At 43.9% G+C, this 17,113-nt stretch overlaps 1 protein-coding gene across 1 annotated transcript in view; it reads left to right on the forward strand.

Annotated features, from left to right (window-relative positions):
• The first annotated feature begins 922 nt into the window (after positions 1-922).
• Positions 923-17,113, forward strand: part of LOC126469691 (monocarboxylate transporter 3-like) — a 378,620-nt gene continuing 362,429 nt past the window's right edge. The window contains exon 1 of the mRNA XM_050096857.1: positions 923-1,069. Coding sequence (XP_049952814.1) covers positions 1,029-1,069 — 41 coding nt within the window. The 5' untranslated portion in view covers positions 923-1,028. The remainder of the gene's footprint in view (positions 1,070-17,113) is intronic.

A 17,113-nucleotide genomic window follows, 5' to 3' on the forward strand; every position in this document is an offset into this window, starting at 1 on the left:
CCATTCCAACTCGCGTATCATATCTGCCACACTCTCTCCCCTATTACGTGATAATACAAAACGAGCTGCCCTTTTTTGCACCCTTTCGATGTCCTCCGTCAATCCCACCTGGTAAGGATCCCACACCGCGCAGCAATATTCTAACAGAGGACGAACGAGTGTAGTGTAAGCTGTCTCTTTAGTCGACTTGTTGCATCTTCTAAGTGTCCTGCCAATGAAACGCAACCTTTGGCTCGCCTTCCCCACAATATTATCTATTTGGTCTTTTCAACTCAAGTTGTTCGTAATTTTAACATCCAGGTACTTAGCTGAATTGACAGCCTTGAGAATTGTACTATTTATCGAGTAATCGAATTCCAACGGATTTCTTTTGGAACTCATGTGGATCACCTCACACTTTTCGTTATTTAGCGTCAACTGCCACCTGCCACACCATACAGCAATCTTTTCTAAATCGCTTTGCAACTGATACTGGTCTTCTCGCAGGGTTTCATCAAGATTGAAAGATATATTCCTCCATTTCCAAATTAAGAATGCGCGTTACCGCACTCATTGAAGATGACTTGGCGGAAACTACTGCAGGTTACTGCTGCCACTGTTCATTTTCGTAAAACTGTATTTCGTCACTGTGCAATAGTGAGCGCGCTTTACAATACGATGCTCCTCGCACCTCTAAGACGCTTACGGACTTGTTCAGCGGCGTTAGTTAGCATCTGAGGTGCGTAGTGTCAGTGTGACACAGTGAAGACAAGAGCCGATAGTGGAGGCGATAGTGCGGCAGGGACGGCTCGAGCAAATATTGCGCGCCCGAGCGGCGCTCAGGCGGGCCGCGATTGGCCGGCGGCGCGCCCCTCCACCTGGCGCTCGGCGCACGTCCTTTAAAAGTGGCCGTCTGCGGGTGCGGCGCGCAGTTGCATATTCATATCGAGCGCGCTACACACGCGGCGACAGTGCGTAGCCCGAGTGTCAATGTGCGTTTGTCGGCGGACGATCCCCACCTGACGAGCTGCGCCCCCACGCCCCACGCCATGGCGAGTAACGACGCGGACGCAGCGGCCGCTGCCCACAGGTACGTGAAAGCCTGCCACTGCCACGTGCTCGCCTGTGTTTCGGCGGGAAAGCCGGCGGTAGGCGGCGGGCGGCAGGCGGCGGCAGCACGTGGGCCGTGGGGGCTGCGGTGCGCCGCCCCCCAGCGCTACACACATACGTATGCTAATGGCCCGTCTGACATTCGGCTCCTAATCTCTGACTCACAGACAACTGCCGATTATTATTCTGGGAGTGTAGAGACAGCCGGGACAACCATTCTATTTTGTTACTTCTGGCGTCTATTCTCTTTCCGCTCATTTTCCCCGTGAACACGAAACTGAAAATCCGGGTGTATGATAAAGTAGAACTGACTACATAAGCAATTATGATTATATGTTAGTGTATGTTCAATTCAGTCTGTGAATTTGGACGAAAAATCTCATTTTGTAGACTCTACCATTCGTCTGGGAAAGGACCGCATCTAAGTCTGCAGAGACACACACAGCTGTCTATTCCAGTCACACGAATTTGTCGACGAATCACTGTGACCACTTCTGACGGTAGATAACCGATACCGAACGCCTTTCATGGGATCAAACGACACATGAAGACAGTGTTAATGTTCTGTTTCCGCCACAGCATTGTACCTACTAACACATTCGTAAAAAATAATAAGAACATATTTCCTCTGAGTTTCGAAAATTTCTTGATGTAAGGGATTACTTTTGTCTTCAATAATGATGAATAGAAAGTGGAACTGCCGCTGTTTCTGTTAGTTGTGAATTTACGAGTTTATCTAGATTTTCTTTTCTACCCGAAAAGAGAATTCCATCACTACAATGAAAATAGAGGCAAATCATTAGCGGACTGATAAAATTATAGGTACCTTATTTTGAGGCATGTTCAAAAAAACAAAATAGAACGCTTATCGAGCGAAGTATCTGTTCATTCCTGCTGTATTCGATAATGTTTTCCTCGACACTTTTCACAGAAAGCGTGAATTTTTTGGAATACTTTTCTGTGTAGAGGCTTCTCGAAATAGTTTACTATATTTCCGTAAGCCTAAGAAAACGAACTCAGATTTTGGACTTATACACTGTAAAGAATTACACGCAAACACCCTTTTTTCGCCTGTTTATTCCGACAGCTTCCTTGCTTGAACGCACATGCCATGCCTCATGTGTCTTCCACATGTTTTCGTGCGCGGCCTCTAATACTGCCAACAGAGGGAATCATTGTCACCAGTCTATAACTTTCATCTTCATTACACTTGTTAGGTGGAGTTAGGTGATTATAAATAGCAAACTGTACCCAAACATAGAAATTAAGAACCGATTAAAATTACGTGTTAAGTCATACACGCTTACTCATGCCTTGGTTGTGTTAAAACAATTGCCGGCCAGTGTGGCCGAGCGGTTCTAGGCGCTTCAGTCTCGAACCGCGTGACCGCTACGGTCGCAGGTTCGAATCCTGCCTCGGACATGGATGTGTGTAATGTCTTTAGGTTACTTAGGTTTAAGTAGTTCTAAGTTCTAGGGGACTGACGACCTCAGATGTTAAGTCCCATAGTGCTCAGTGCCATTTGAACATTTTTTTTGTTAAAACAATTATGATAGCTTCCGTAACACTTCGAATACGAGCACTTTTCCTGGATGTCCTGTTAAACAGAACTGTAGGCAGACATTTGGCTCCTTCTCAGGTCACAAGTAAAAGCCATGATATCTGCTCCACCGCATTGGCTACAGCTCCGCTAGGACTTACATGGGTTTGGAGGAGGAAGTGATAGCGTCGCCAACATTGTTCAAAATGGTTCAAATGGCTCTGAGCACTATGGGACTTAACTTCTTAGGTCACCAGTCCTCTAGAACTTAGAACTAATTAAACCTAACTAGCCTAAGGACGTAACACACATCCATGCCCGAGGCTGGATTCGAAACTGCGACCGTAGCGGTCGCGCGGTTCCAGACTGTAGCGCCTAGAACCGCTCGGCCACCGCGGCCGGCGCCAACATTGTGCCATATGCCTGACGCCATTTCGAAAAAACCAGGAAGATAGACGACACGTGTCAGAGCAGTAGCTCATTTTCCGCGAGACACGGTTAGTATTAAAATTGTAAGATGCCTGATACTGAATGATTAAGAAAGCAACAGAATGATATCCTCAGAAATATTCGGCCAGTCAGGCAGCCGCGACTTTTGTTCACAAACATGTACTGTGTTCCTTTGGAGAGCTGTCAAAGAAATTTATTGAATACGAAACGCACATACCACGCCAGTCGAAGTTGGAGTCTGTGGAACGCAAGCAGCGCATGTAAGCGCTACACTGTATTGCTTCCTCCGCTCACAAGCACGTCTGGATAAGGGGAGATAAGTGATTTTGACAGTTTTCTGAACAAGTTTACTAGCAGTTCTGGTTATTCTGAGCTTCTTGTCTTAGCAACAGAACATCGAACGACAGTGTGGTAAACGCAACTGATGACAATTGACACGCTTTCGGTTTCAGCGCTTCGGCCACCATTAGCATCTTTCACTGGATTTTGTGGACCGAAATATTGTGGCACCTGTGAGGCGAGGAGCCCGTGACCTTCCGCACAGCACTCGCAGGTGACTACCGGTATTATCGTGCTCCCGCGCCGAGGTTAACCAGCAGGCCAGGTAGCGGCGCAGGTCAATTCAGGGGTCCTTTCTCCTGGAAATGGCTCCACAGCCAGCCTTGTGTTGTGCCGACGGCCAGGGCGTTCCCGCCACTGCCCCCGCAAGCAACAACTCTTTCTTCCGAACTGCAACACTTGGACACTTGTAGCTCTACGCGAATCTTCCAATTATTATCTCGGAAATTAACTGCTGTATGATTCTCCAGTGGGTAGCTGAAGCATTTCTGTCCTGCGGGACTCGAGCGCAACAGCCTCAGGAGGTCTGATCAGCTAAGCGTTTAGTTGAACAGTTTGCGTTCCTGAGATTCGTTCAGAGTGAACCATTTCCAGCACACTGTAAACGCACGCCGACCAGGTGACATTTCCCTAAAAATGCTGAGACTGTCCCGATAAACTAATCTACATGTGCTATTTGCGAACACGAGTAATAAAATTTACGTTCTAAATCATACGTTTGTAATCGGTGAAAAAATGAATTCCGATCAAAAATGGATTAACAAAACAATCGATAAAGAGAATCACTGTGCATCAGCTCTCTTAAATGCCAGACGAGTTGACTCTTTTGCTTCTCCTCATACCGAGTGAGATGGTGCAGTGGTAAGGATCTGGACTTGTGCACGGGAGGATAGTGGTTCAAATCTCCGTCCGGCCATCCAGATTAAGGCCCTCTGTGATCCCCCTAAATCATGAAAGGCGAATGTCGAGATGCTACCTACGAAAGGGAATGGCGGAATTCCTTCCCCAATTCGAGCTCGTGCTCTATATCTATTGACTCGTCGTCGACAATACGTTAAACCTTAATAGCCCTTCAAATGGGTCTGAGCACTATGGGACTTAACTTCTGTGGTCATCAGTCCCCTAGAACTTAGAACTACTTAAACCTAACTAACCTAAAGACATCACACACATCCATGCCCAAGGCAGGATTCGAACCTGCGACCGTAGCAGTCCCGCGGTCCCGGACTGCGCGCCTAGAACCACTAGACCACCGCAGCCGGCTAATAGCCCTTCCCTTCTCCTTATAGTCACATCTAAATGACAGAAATTAATATCTTCGGAATTACTCTGCCTTTTTACCTCTCAAGGAAGGCAATGTTAGGTTCCCACAAATCACTTCCACCAGATGGATGTTCTACATCTACATGCATGCATGTACACTGGTGCCCAAAATTAAAGCAACAGACGGAAATTTTGCAAGGTTGCTTTTATTTTGCCACAAAACAGTACAAACAGGTAATAGCAAAGTGGAAACAATGTCAAGAATTCAGTACGTAAACAACTGCAACATGCATAACGGTAGAAAAAAATGTTCTTTGTTTTTTTAAACTTAACGGATTTACACATACAACTGATTAATGTGCCCAGTATGGGGTGTGACCACCTCTGGCAACAATACAGGTCCGACAACGACGGGGCATGCTGTGAATGATGTCATCAGTCTCATTTTGAGGTAATAACGCGCATTCTTCCTGCAAAGTTGCCGTCCGGTGTGGCCGAGCGGTTCTAGGCGCTTCAGTCTGGAACCGCGCGACCGCTAAGGTCGCAGGTTCGAATCCTGCCTCGGGCATGGATGTGTGTGATGTCCTTAGGTTAGTTAGGTTTAAGTAGTTCTAAGTTCTAGGGAACTGATGACCTCAGCTGTTAAAAGACCCATAGTGCTCAGAGCCGGTTGAACCTGCAAAGTTGCTCGCAGTCTTGGAGAGTGGTTGGTGGATTCTGATGTGACACAAGCCGTCCCTCTAGTGCTCTATGGGATTCAAATCGGGAGAGCGAGCAGGCCACGCCATCCGTGCAATATCTTCCGTTTCCAAGAAAACATCAACCACCCGTGCTCTATGAGGTCGAGCATTATCGTTCATCAGTACGAAGCCTGTCCCCACAGCACCTCGCAACAGCCGCAAATGAGGTCCTAAGATCTCGTCACGATACCTGACAGCAGTTAAACCTTGCTTATTCACCCGTGCAGTTTCATGAAGTGGGGGTTCGAGTGGTAAGCATAATACCTGCCTACTCCATTACGGATCCTCCTCGATGTCGGTCTCTTTCCACAATGTTTGGGTCCCGAAATCGTGTTCCACACTCCCTCCAGATACGAATCCATCGAGCATCACTCTGCAAACTAAATCGGGGATCATCTGTGAAAACAACATTGTCTCACTGTTAGACCGTCTAGGTGGCATGTTGACGATTCCACTCTAGACGTTCCCTTCTGTGAAGACGCATCAGAGACAGACAAACAGCAGGTCTCTGGCAGTAAAGGCCATTTTGCCAAAGCCTTCTGCACACCGCTTACCTCGGTGCAACTTGTACAGTGGACGCTGCGAGTTCACATGTCAATTGCCGTGGAGTACTAAGGCGGTACTGTCTTGCCCCTACCGCCAAATAACGGTCCTCTCTTCTGAAGTCAAACGTGGTCGGCCCTGCCCTGGTCTTCAGGTTACAGATTCGGTCTTTATAAACTGTCGCTACATCCGAGAAACAACAGAACGATTCACATTAAGCGATCGGGCCACATCAGTTTGTGACTATCCTACTTCCTTTCTTTCTATGGCCCTCCACCGCAGAGAGTCTGGTAGGCATCTTCTCTGTGCCGTACTGCATCGTCTGTGACACTGTACACAGAGATTGTGGCCGTGGGACTACGCGGCAAACACTACCTCGTTTCATAGATGTCCTGACGTCATCGATGGTATGGTTTTCCGTTGACCGGAATGCCATCTTCCATGCAAACTACGATCGTACGGACATCTGGTTGACAGTCTGTTTGATTATATCGTGAATTAGACACAGGACAGAGAAACAGCGGTTTGTTGCTTTAATTTTGGACACCAGTGTAGTCGCGAGTGACATTTATTGTTGACAGCACAAACTTGTTCACAAAGAATAGTCGCATCCATTCAATGAGCACAAGATAGAGAAATGATCTCTATGCTGCAAACACATCCTTAACTATCGTACAAAAAAGTAAGGAGGAGTTTGCAAGATATAGGTTCCGATTTCTTATACAGTAGCTGAGGTAAACCGAGGTTTCCAGATCCAAGCAGAAGGCTTTCCTCTTGAGGTATCCCGTATGTTTACTGCAGGAACACTTTAGGTACACTCAGATGTGCTAACGTCAAACAAATCTATAAATGTTACATAATGGTCTCATTGAGTTATTAGAATTCTGAGTTACTAAAATACGCTGGGAAGAATGAGAGTTGTTCCACAAAGAAGATAAAAGGATTGTTTGCCTGATCCCCTTCTTGAGTTTTTGGAGGTTTTCCGTAATAATTCTACATGAATTCTGGTAATGGTTACTACTACTCTTAGACCATTGCAGACACCTTCCTCTCCCGTCACTCATTGTTAACGACTTACTGTAAAATGAAGTTTTTAAATAATATTTTATTCATACAATAATTACTTCATTTCAGTGTTACTTTCAGTCTGGCTTTTTGTAACCACGTATTATATTATTATGCCTAGTTGTGTGTTTTCTGTAACATTGTGTCACTAACAGAGAACTGAGAACTGACTTCACGTTCCACATCTATCTCTGTGACCATCAACATCTATACATTACATCTACATCTACGTCTACACGGCTACTCTGCAAATTATTAAGTGCCTGGCAGAGGGTTCATCGAACCACCTTCACACTAATTCTGTATTATTCCACCTTCGAACAGCGCACAAAAAAAAAAAAACACCTATATCTTCCCGTGTGAGTTCTGATTTCCCATATTTTATTATGATAATAGTTTCTCCCTATGTAAGTCGGCGTCGACAAAGTATTTTCGCATTCGGAGGAGAAAGCTGACGATTGAAATTTCGTAAGAACATCCCGCCGTAACGAATAACGCCTTTGTTTTAATGATTCCCATCCCAAATCCTGTAGCATGTCCGTGAAACTCTCTCCCCTATTTCTCCATGATACAAAACGCGCTGTCCTCCTTGATGTACTCCGTTAATCCTATCGGGCGAGCATCCCTCACTGCACAGCACTACAAAAGAGGACGGACAAGCGTAGTGTAAGCAGCCTCTTGCGCCTGCTACGTTTTCTAGCAATAAAACGCAGTCTTTGGTTTGCCTGCCCCACAACATTTTCTATGTGTTTTTTCCAATTTAAGTTGTTTGTAATTGTAATTCCTAGGCATTTAGTTGAATTTAAAGCCTTTAGCCGAAATCACTGAGTAAATCCTTCAACGATATGATAATGGTAATCCAATAAGAAACGAATGACCTCACTGCCATCTGTAAGGCAGCAGGAGCTGTCATCAATGTGGTTTATCTCACAGCTTTTTTCTGCATAGAAGAGAATAGAAATGGAAATAAAAGTTTCATATCGCCACAGAGAGTTCTGTATGTCTCTCAGTTTCTCGTTCTGGAGCTTTATCTTCGTGAGAATAACGGACCAGACTAGAATCGTATGGAAGAATACGGCCAACTTTGTCTGCGTTGTATAAGGACATAGCTAACATTCTATAACAAGACTGATGATACCAGAGATAATCCTCGTCGAATTCCGAGGCTTACTGAAGCTCCTTACAGCTGCCAAAAGCGTTCGTGGTCGATTTGCTATTAATACTAACTACTTTAGTAATGGCAGAATGTGATAAACATTATCACGATTCCATTCGCGTCAGTTGTGATACTTTCTACCAGTTTATTTCCTTTCCTCGAAAAAAGAAAGATAGTGTGCTCAAAGCCAGGTCGTTAAGGACTACGTGTTCCTTCTGCCTTACAACTGGCGTCTTTTCAGCAAATACTCTGAGATAGTCACTGGGCCTTGTTTCTCTCCATCGTGTCAGTCAGAGAATTTTGTTAACGTGTTGTTGATCTGGAGCTGTTGGTAATCTTTCTACATATTTAGTATTGCCTCGTGTTGTAGGCAGTTCGCCACGGTGTAGCAGTAGTGGCCTCTAGCTTGCGGACGTCGGATTTTCCGTTATAATGTAGATATAGGCACACATCCATTCTGTGGTAGTTTGCTACGACTATTGTCAAAGTAATTCACGATATGAGATAGAATAAGAGTCAGTAAACTTCGTAGCTTGAAATGACAATCACATGTTTTTCACGTAATCTGTTATATGCACTGGTGTGGAAAGCAGCGTAAAAATCAAGTCATGTCAGGTGCCACGCAGGTCTATTCGTTTCCCCGATACTTTGATAGGAACTGGTTCAGGATAGCCTACCTTTCGTAAGTAAGTAGGAGCTTAATGTTTTTAGAAGAATAGATTACCAAGCTTTTGATAGACATGTACATAGTGGAACAGTTCATGATAGAGAAAGGACTCTCCATAGTATACAGTCACGTAAAGAAACTTTGAAAGAAACAGTCAGTACGCAATAGGTATAAAACAAATCGTAGGGTTATAGATAGGGAGATGCTAAATGAAACGCGTTTGGCTCTCAAAAGAGCACTGGGTGAAACCGTCAGCGACAACCGCAGCAGACCCGTACCGAAAGAGCTCTCAAGGAATCCGAAGAAATACGACTCATAAATAAAAACTGTCACTGGCAGCAAAGTTAGAGTCTGGAGAGCCAAAATTAAAAGTAGCAAACCATAAACAGAATTACTCAACTTCGTTTTCTAATGTTCCGTTACAAAGAAAAGTCAAGGCATACTGTCTCAGTTTAAGTTTCGCACCACGTAAAATTAGCAATACAGATATCAGTGTCAATGGCTTTGAATAAAATCATTAAATTTGAATAAGATCCCCTGAGCTTGATGGAATCTCTGTCAGAGTCTGTATTAACATCTCAGCTATATTTATTTAATCGTATCAGAAGCATCAAAATATTGCATACAGTGCATGTGCTTGGGCGTAATCCCTGAGGTGGTTTGTAGTGTGCTCTTGTCGGAAACACCACAGATCGGTTCGTCTGATAATCCCCATTTATTCACGTTGCTTCAGGTTCTTGCAACTCTGGAACGCAGTCTGCTCAAAGACCTTCATATGTTCCACACCCCTGTATACCCTCGGTAAAGTTCTTTCTTTGGTATATACCAATCCCAGAGGTGGACTTTCTTTCTTTTCATATTTCTACTCTGTTTTTTACGGTTTATTAATGACATATTCTGTTTTATTAAGGAAATTCCTCCTCGATCTAAGTCCACGACGGGCTGGTTGGTATCCAAAAGGGGATAGGCTGTAGATGAAAACGATTTAGACTTTTCCTTTTCGTCTGAATTACCCCTTTCTTAATCATAATACTCCGTAGATCTCTCGAATAAAAAGTTTCCCAGTAGCTGGAAGAAAGCTTTAGGACATACCAGTCCACAAGAAGAGCAGGAAAAGTGATCCACAAACCTTCCGACCAATATAACTGACATTCATCTTTTTAGAGTCTTAGCACATATTCTGAGCTCGATCGTAATGAAGTATCTGGAACATAATGACTTCTCCGTGCCACCCACCATGGATTCCGTAAACATCGGTCACGCGACACCAAACTCGCTCTTTCTCACATGATATTCTGAAAGGCACGGATCAAGACAGTGAAGTATACGAAGTAATTTTTTATTTGCAAAATCATTTTACGCAGTATTACACCGACTCATATTAACGAAAGTGCGATCACATTCAGTATTATAGAAAATTTGTGACAGGTTCAAAATGGCTCTGAGTACTATAGGACTTAACTTCTGAGGTCATCAGTCCCCTAGAACTTAGAACTACTTAAATCTAACTAACCTAAGGACATCACACACATCCATGCCCGAGGCAGGATTTGAACCTGCGACCCTAGCGGTCACGCGGTTCCAGACTGTAGCGCCTAGAAACGCTCGGCCACCACGGTCGGCTTTGTGACAGGAATGAAGATTTCTTGGAAGGGAGGACGCAGCATGTCATCTTGTACAGATGCGCTGCCCGTCTTAGAATATTGTTGAAGCGTGTGTCAACAACACCCAATAGGATTAGTAGGCGAAATTGTACGTATACGTATAAGGACAGCAAGAACGGTCACAGATTTGTTTGACCCACGGCAGAGCGTCGCGGATACGCTAAGAAACTTGAAATGACAGATGTTTGAAGTTATATGTCAATTATCCCTCGAAAGCCTAAGAAAGTTTCAAGCAATAATTTTACGTGAGAAAACTAGAAATACACTACAGCCCCGAGCATATCGCTCCCGTTTGAACGCCGAAGGCAAGATTACACTAATTACAGCATGCACACAGGCATTCAAGCATTCATGCCTCCAGCGCTCTATACGAGAATGGAATGGGAAGAAACCCTAACATGTAATACAATGGGAGGTAGCCTCTGTAGAGTAGGTATTCGTAGGAAAAAGAAATTGGTCTTTCTGCATGTGCTGAGTATCCCAAAAATATTATCCCACATAACTTCAAGGAATGAAAGCATGCTAAGTAAACATATTTCAGTCTATCACCGGAACTGGCTGTGCGCAATATTGTAATCGCAAATGTTGCTGCATTCAGCTTCTGTTGGATGCAGTAAATAGGTACTGCCCACGACGACATTCTGCCTATCCGCATTCCCAGATGTTTTATGTCTTGTGCTTCACTAATGGTGCCGCCATTTTAAGAAAGCTAAAAGTCAGTGTGAATAACATTTTGTGTAATAAATTGGACGCACTCTCTTTTGTTGCAAGGGTCACTCAGTTAACTGTGAATGAAGTGTTGCTTCCCTCCATAACGCGATTTCCTGGCCAGTATCTGTAACAATAATAGTTAAGCACATATATAAAACGAAGTGTGGACCGCTTCCGACTGCTCAGATGAGACGGAAACCAATTGATTGCCTTACCTTTAATTCCACAATGTTTTAACCTATTTAGCAGTTCATTGTGGTCTGCGGTGTGAAAAATGCCTACAAACCCAGGAACTCGAGAAGTGATTTCTTCTGAGCCACAAATTAGATGCAAATATGTAGCGTCTCACTGAGTTCACGAACATTCATGGTTTTAGCGCAGTCTCTACCTAATATTTTAGAGGTATCATTTATATTTATATTCACATGGAGCTAGCTACACGCTCATTCCGATTTGGTAAGAGAAAGGTAAAAGAGTGCAAGGCTCACAAAAAGACTAAGCGGCAGCTTCCTCATATTATATGATGCTGGAGATGAAGCTGCCGGACGATATTCTGTCGATTAATTGCCCCTAGTTGGCGTACGATCAACTAATTAGAAGGACTGGGTAGAGGTTAAGAGTTGCTCCTTTTCTTTTGGGTGGGAACGCGCCTTGATGATGAAACGATTATCACTGGTGTTAGATATGATGAAATAAAATTCTGAGCGAACCATTAAATAATAGACTCAGAATGGAGTAGTAAAAATTTTATAATTTGAAGAAAAAAGTCTTCAGCGTGCAGCTGCCAGCCTTATTTCTGCGACCAGGATTACACTGATAATGTTTGTTTCAGCAAATGGAAGCCCTACTGGTGTCAGAGATTCGCATATTTGTTGCTGAACTAATAGTCGAAACGGCAGTAGGAAAGGAAAAAAAAAGTAGAGTTTAAGACCTCGTCGGCAGCGGGGTCATAGAACTGGGTAGGGAAGGAGAATCGGCCACCTCTTATTGAAAGGAATCATCCGTTAATCCTATTCGATTTAAGGGAACCACGAATAACCTGAGTCTGCATGCCAGGACCCAGCTTTGAACCTTGCTCCTCCTGAATGCTAGCCGAGTGCCTTAATCATTTCGTCGTCTTTCTCAATATCGAGGTAAAGGCTGAAACACGTATTATTGGTAACCTTAGACACAGTGAATATTTAACAGCACAATGAGAGGCGCATTTTGAAAAGAAAGCAAGACGCATCGTTGAAAGAAGAGCTGGAATGTCGATTACCTGATACGGTGCCATTCTTATGTTCAGCCGCAATTCCATATGAAAAACATGAACATTTCTATTAAAATCGGCTGAGTCAGGCCTCCGAGTACGTAAGAAGAGGACTGCGTTAACTCCATGCCATATCAGTACGTATCAACTGAAAAAATCGTATTAGCGTAACAGGAGTTCGATCACGAGACTTCCACACGCCAGTCGCCGCAACTGGGTGTCCAAATGCGGCGAACGAAAGCGATCTGGCGTGTGCGTTACATAAAACGCCTCAGCGGCGCTACCTAACTGGATCTCTACGGGGGAAACGCTGCGCCGCGGTTCGAGAAGCTCATTAAATTTGATGTGTGTAGAAAGCTGGGCGGGCGGCTCTGCCCTGCCCCTGTTTGTCTCGCTCTTCTATTTCCGTTCTTGCTTGTGTAAATCTGAACAGTCACTCAGTACCTAATAGCACGCGCCAGCGCTTCGGGACCTCACATATCTGTCAATGTGCCACGCGGCCTTTTTCTTCCAGTCCATCGTAGGAAAGGTATACTTGTGTTCGATGTTTCGTCGTCGATGAGGCCATTAGAGGCGAAGCACAACCTCGGAACAGACAAGGATGAGGCAGAAAATATGCTGAAGCCTTTCGAAAGCGACCGTTCTGGGATTCGCTATAAACTATCTGGCGAAAACATAGAAAACCTTAAAATGAATGATATGCTCCGGTTCTCCCAGGCGAAATATAGTCATACTTCGAAGAAGAATGTAATAATCCCAATACTAAAGGAGCAGGTGTTGACAGGTGTGAATATTACCGAAGAACGACATATTTTAAGTACAAGTTTCTTGCTGTAGTATTTATTTATCTGCTCGTAGTGATACAAGTCACACGGCGAACTATTTTCGACATTTTGTAGTATTGAGGTGTACCTGTGAAGATGGTATAATAGATATAATACTGTTCCTTATGTCTATGTTAGTCTGTGCCTGCATACGGCACTTTACGCTTAAGACTTAGTTGATATGACGTGGTCCATAAGGCATCTTGGAGCGTAAAGGTCGATTATCTTTTTGTTTTGATATGATCATGTTATTTATTTGCGTGACCTTGTAAATTTATTTTTGACGTCGTTTTTGGCTGCAAAAAAACTTAAAATAAAATACGTCGTTCTTCGACCTCATGCAAGCTGCAGACCAACCGGAAAGAAATATTACCGAATTGCAATTTTAGTAAGTCCTCATAGTTGCTAAAAACTGACACGAGTTGTCTACAGAAGAATGGTGCTACTGAAATGTGCCTATGGCATTAGTGGCTGGGAGTCTCATCTGGGATGTTAGACTTCCTGGGGTAAGTCTTTTTATTTGACGCCACTTCAGCCATTTGCGCATCGATTATAATGAAATGATAATAAAGACAACACACAGACTCAGTCCCAAGCGAAGAAAATTCGTAAACACAGCCTGGAATCGAACCCGGAGCCCAGTAATCGAGAGCCAGCAACACTAACCATAAGACCACGAGCTGCAGACTGATGGAAGCCGAATTTGCAGATCAGTTTGGGTTCGGGAGAACTTTAGGAACACGCAAATCAATACTGGCTTAAAGACTTACGTTAGCAGCCCGACTGAAGGTCGGAAAACCCAAAGTTATAGTACTTGAGGATTTAGCAAAAGCTTCCAACAGTGTTCACTGGAATGTACCCTTTCAAATTCGAAAGTTTTCGCGGATACAATAGAAGACGAGAAATGTTCTTTACGACTTGTACAGAAACTAGATTGCAGTTATAAGAGTCGAAGGACGTTAAAGGAAGTCAATAATTTAGAACAGAATGAGACAGATCTGTAGCTTATCCCGATGTTACTCAACCTGTTCCTATAACAAGCAGTAATGGAAACCGAGGATAAAATTGGAAAGGGAATTAAAGCTGTAGAGGAAGAAATGAAAACTTTGAGGTTTGTTGATGACATTGTAAATCTGTCAGAGTCGGAAGATCAGTTAAACAGAATGGGTAACATGTCCAACGTGTTCAGTTTTTTTCTGAGCATAAAACTTGTTATACTGATGAAACCTCGGCTTATCAGCCCACTGGCAGCGTCGTCTCGAAGCTAATAACTATCGAAAATTGCAAGAACGAATCGATGGAAATCCTAGTCCAGTTTGATATTCCTACGGTGAGCTGTTGCTCGCAACATGAAAGCCACAGTTTGATCGTTTTATGCGGTGTAGTGAGCTTCCAAGCTCAGCAGTGGTTTCATGCTGGCCCAGCTCGCCGACGGAGGCAGGACAGCGGCATCAGGCAGATTAAAGTTTGCACAGGTGTCGCTTACACGCACAACACCGTATCATTCGTCTTTTTCGACCTCATCTTCGGTCGTGTAGTTGGGCACACAAATTCTGTAATCAGTTTGCCTAGGGGCGAATGCCAAGAATTGTCGTATATAGCGATAGCACTCAGGTATCAACATGGTTTCAGGCAGAGACTGGAGGGTGTCAGCAATGGGTAACCAGATCTTATTCCCTTTAGTTATACTCTGTACGAGGAGATGTTACTTTGTTTCAGAACTTGCTGATAAATACCTCACTGCAGTTTACTATTAAAATGAGAAAAATCTAAGTTTGTGAAATATGTGATCGTTATTTTCACGCGCGGATCCAGTTAGGTGCAGGGGTGTTTGTCATGGAGGTCACGAACTCCAAACAAATTTAAATAGTAGCGTTTATATTGTTACAGATATAAATTTCCAAATTTCTCAGCTAACTTTCGGAGAACGAAGTAGCATGAAAACTGTCTCGGAAATGATAAGGCATTCTATGAAATACAAGTTATCCGTAACACATGATGCTTTTCAGTTCCTTACAAGAGGACCAGCCAATGTGGCTGGAACTGTGGTCTGGTCGGCTGCAGGGAACACTCCAGCCAAGAGAAGGCGTCCATTCTCGGGCTGAATCTACCTCCAGTCAACACCAAATCCAGCAAGTTTCGTGAGTGCACAGGCAGAAACGGCAGGCCGTAGATAGCTGAATAAGACATAAAAGGAAAGATCCTCCACCAGAAAAAATTAATCGAAAAACTGCTTTCCTGAATATAGGTGGAAATGACAAAGAAACAGCGTTCCCCTAATTTATACGTTAGCACAGTCAGTATGCTAAGTCAAACACTGATTTAGTGACCACTACCATTTGATATTGTTTGAACTTTGCCTTTGTCAAAGTTGTTCGAATTTGTTGCTGTTGTAGAATTCTGGAGGACGACGGTTCAATCCCGTCTCCGGCCATCCTAATTTAGATTTTCTGTGATTTCCCTAAATCGCTTCAGGCAAATGCCGGGATGGTTCCTTTGAAAGGGCACGGCCGATTTCCTTCCCCATCCTTCCCTCACCCGAGCTTGCGCTCCGTCTATGATGACCTCGTTGTCGACGGGACGTTAAACACTAATCTCCTCCTCTCCTCCTTTAGAAGGTGTTTCACAATTCATTTTACACACTTCTAGAGGTTGGAGAGAGGACTTAATAGATCAACCCACGTTCGGAAACATCATCCAATGGCACTACAGAAAGTCAAAGTTATAGAGACCGGCGCCTGTAAATTTGTGTATATAGGGTGTTACAAAAAGGTACGCCCAAACTTTCAGGAAACATTCCTCACACACAAAGAAAGAAAATATGTTATGTGGACATGTGTCCGGAAACGCTTACTTTCCATGTTAGAGCTCATTTTATTACTTCTCTTCAAATCACATTAATCATGGAATGGAAACACACAGCAACAGAACGTACGAGCATCAGTTCAAACACTTTGTTACAGGAAATGTTCAAAATGTCCTCCGTTAGCGAAGATACATGCATCCACCCTCCGTCGCATGGAATCCCTGATGCGCTGATGCAGCCCTGGTGAATGGCGTATTGTATCACAGCCGTCCACAATACGAGCACGAAGAGTCTCTACATTTGGTACCCGGGTTGCGTCGACAAGAGCTTTCAAATGCCCCCATAAGTGAAAGTCAAGAGGGTTGAGATCAGGAGAGCGTGGAGGCCATGAAATTGGTCCGCCTCTGCCAATCCATCGGTCACCGAATCTGTTGTTGAGAAGCGTACGAACACTTCGACTGAAATGTGCAGGAGCTCCATCGTGCATGAACCACATGTTGTGTCGTACTTGTAAAGGCACATGTTCTAGCAGCACAGGTAGAGTATCCCGTATGAAATCATGATAACGAGCTCCATTGAGCGTAGGTGGAAGAAACTAAAATGAGCTCTAACATGGAAATTAAGCGTTTCCGGACACATGTCCACATAACATCTTCTCTTTATTTGTGTGTGAGGAATGTTTCCTGAAAGTTTGGCCGTACCTTTTTGTAACACCCTGTATACAGGTTGATTCCGTGATGATGTTACAAACTTTCTAGGATGATGGAAAAGGATAATTGTACCAACTTGAGGTAAGGACTCCTGTATCGGAAAAGGAAGGAGTCGAATGTTATAAACGAAAACCGTTCTGAGATATTTGACAATGGATTACATGTACTGGTACTGTTGTTACTAACACTGTAGGGTAGGCAACTTTCAGAGGTGGTAGTATGGACCAAAACATGAAAAAAGACTCTAGTAAACATGGGAACTACAACGCACACCTTGTTTCACAGTAGCGAAGATGA

This window comes from Schistocerca serialis, chromosome 3, assembly GCF_023864345.2.
Source record: "Schistocerca serialis cubense isolate TAMUIC-IGC-003099 chromosome 3, iqSchSeri2.2, whole genome shotgun sequence".
In the NCBI taxonomy this organism is placed as follows: domain Eukaryota; kingdom Metazoa; phylum Arthropoda; class Insecta; order Orthoptera; family Acrididae; genus Schistocerca; species Schistocerca serialis.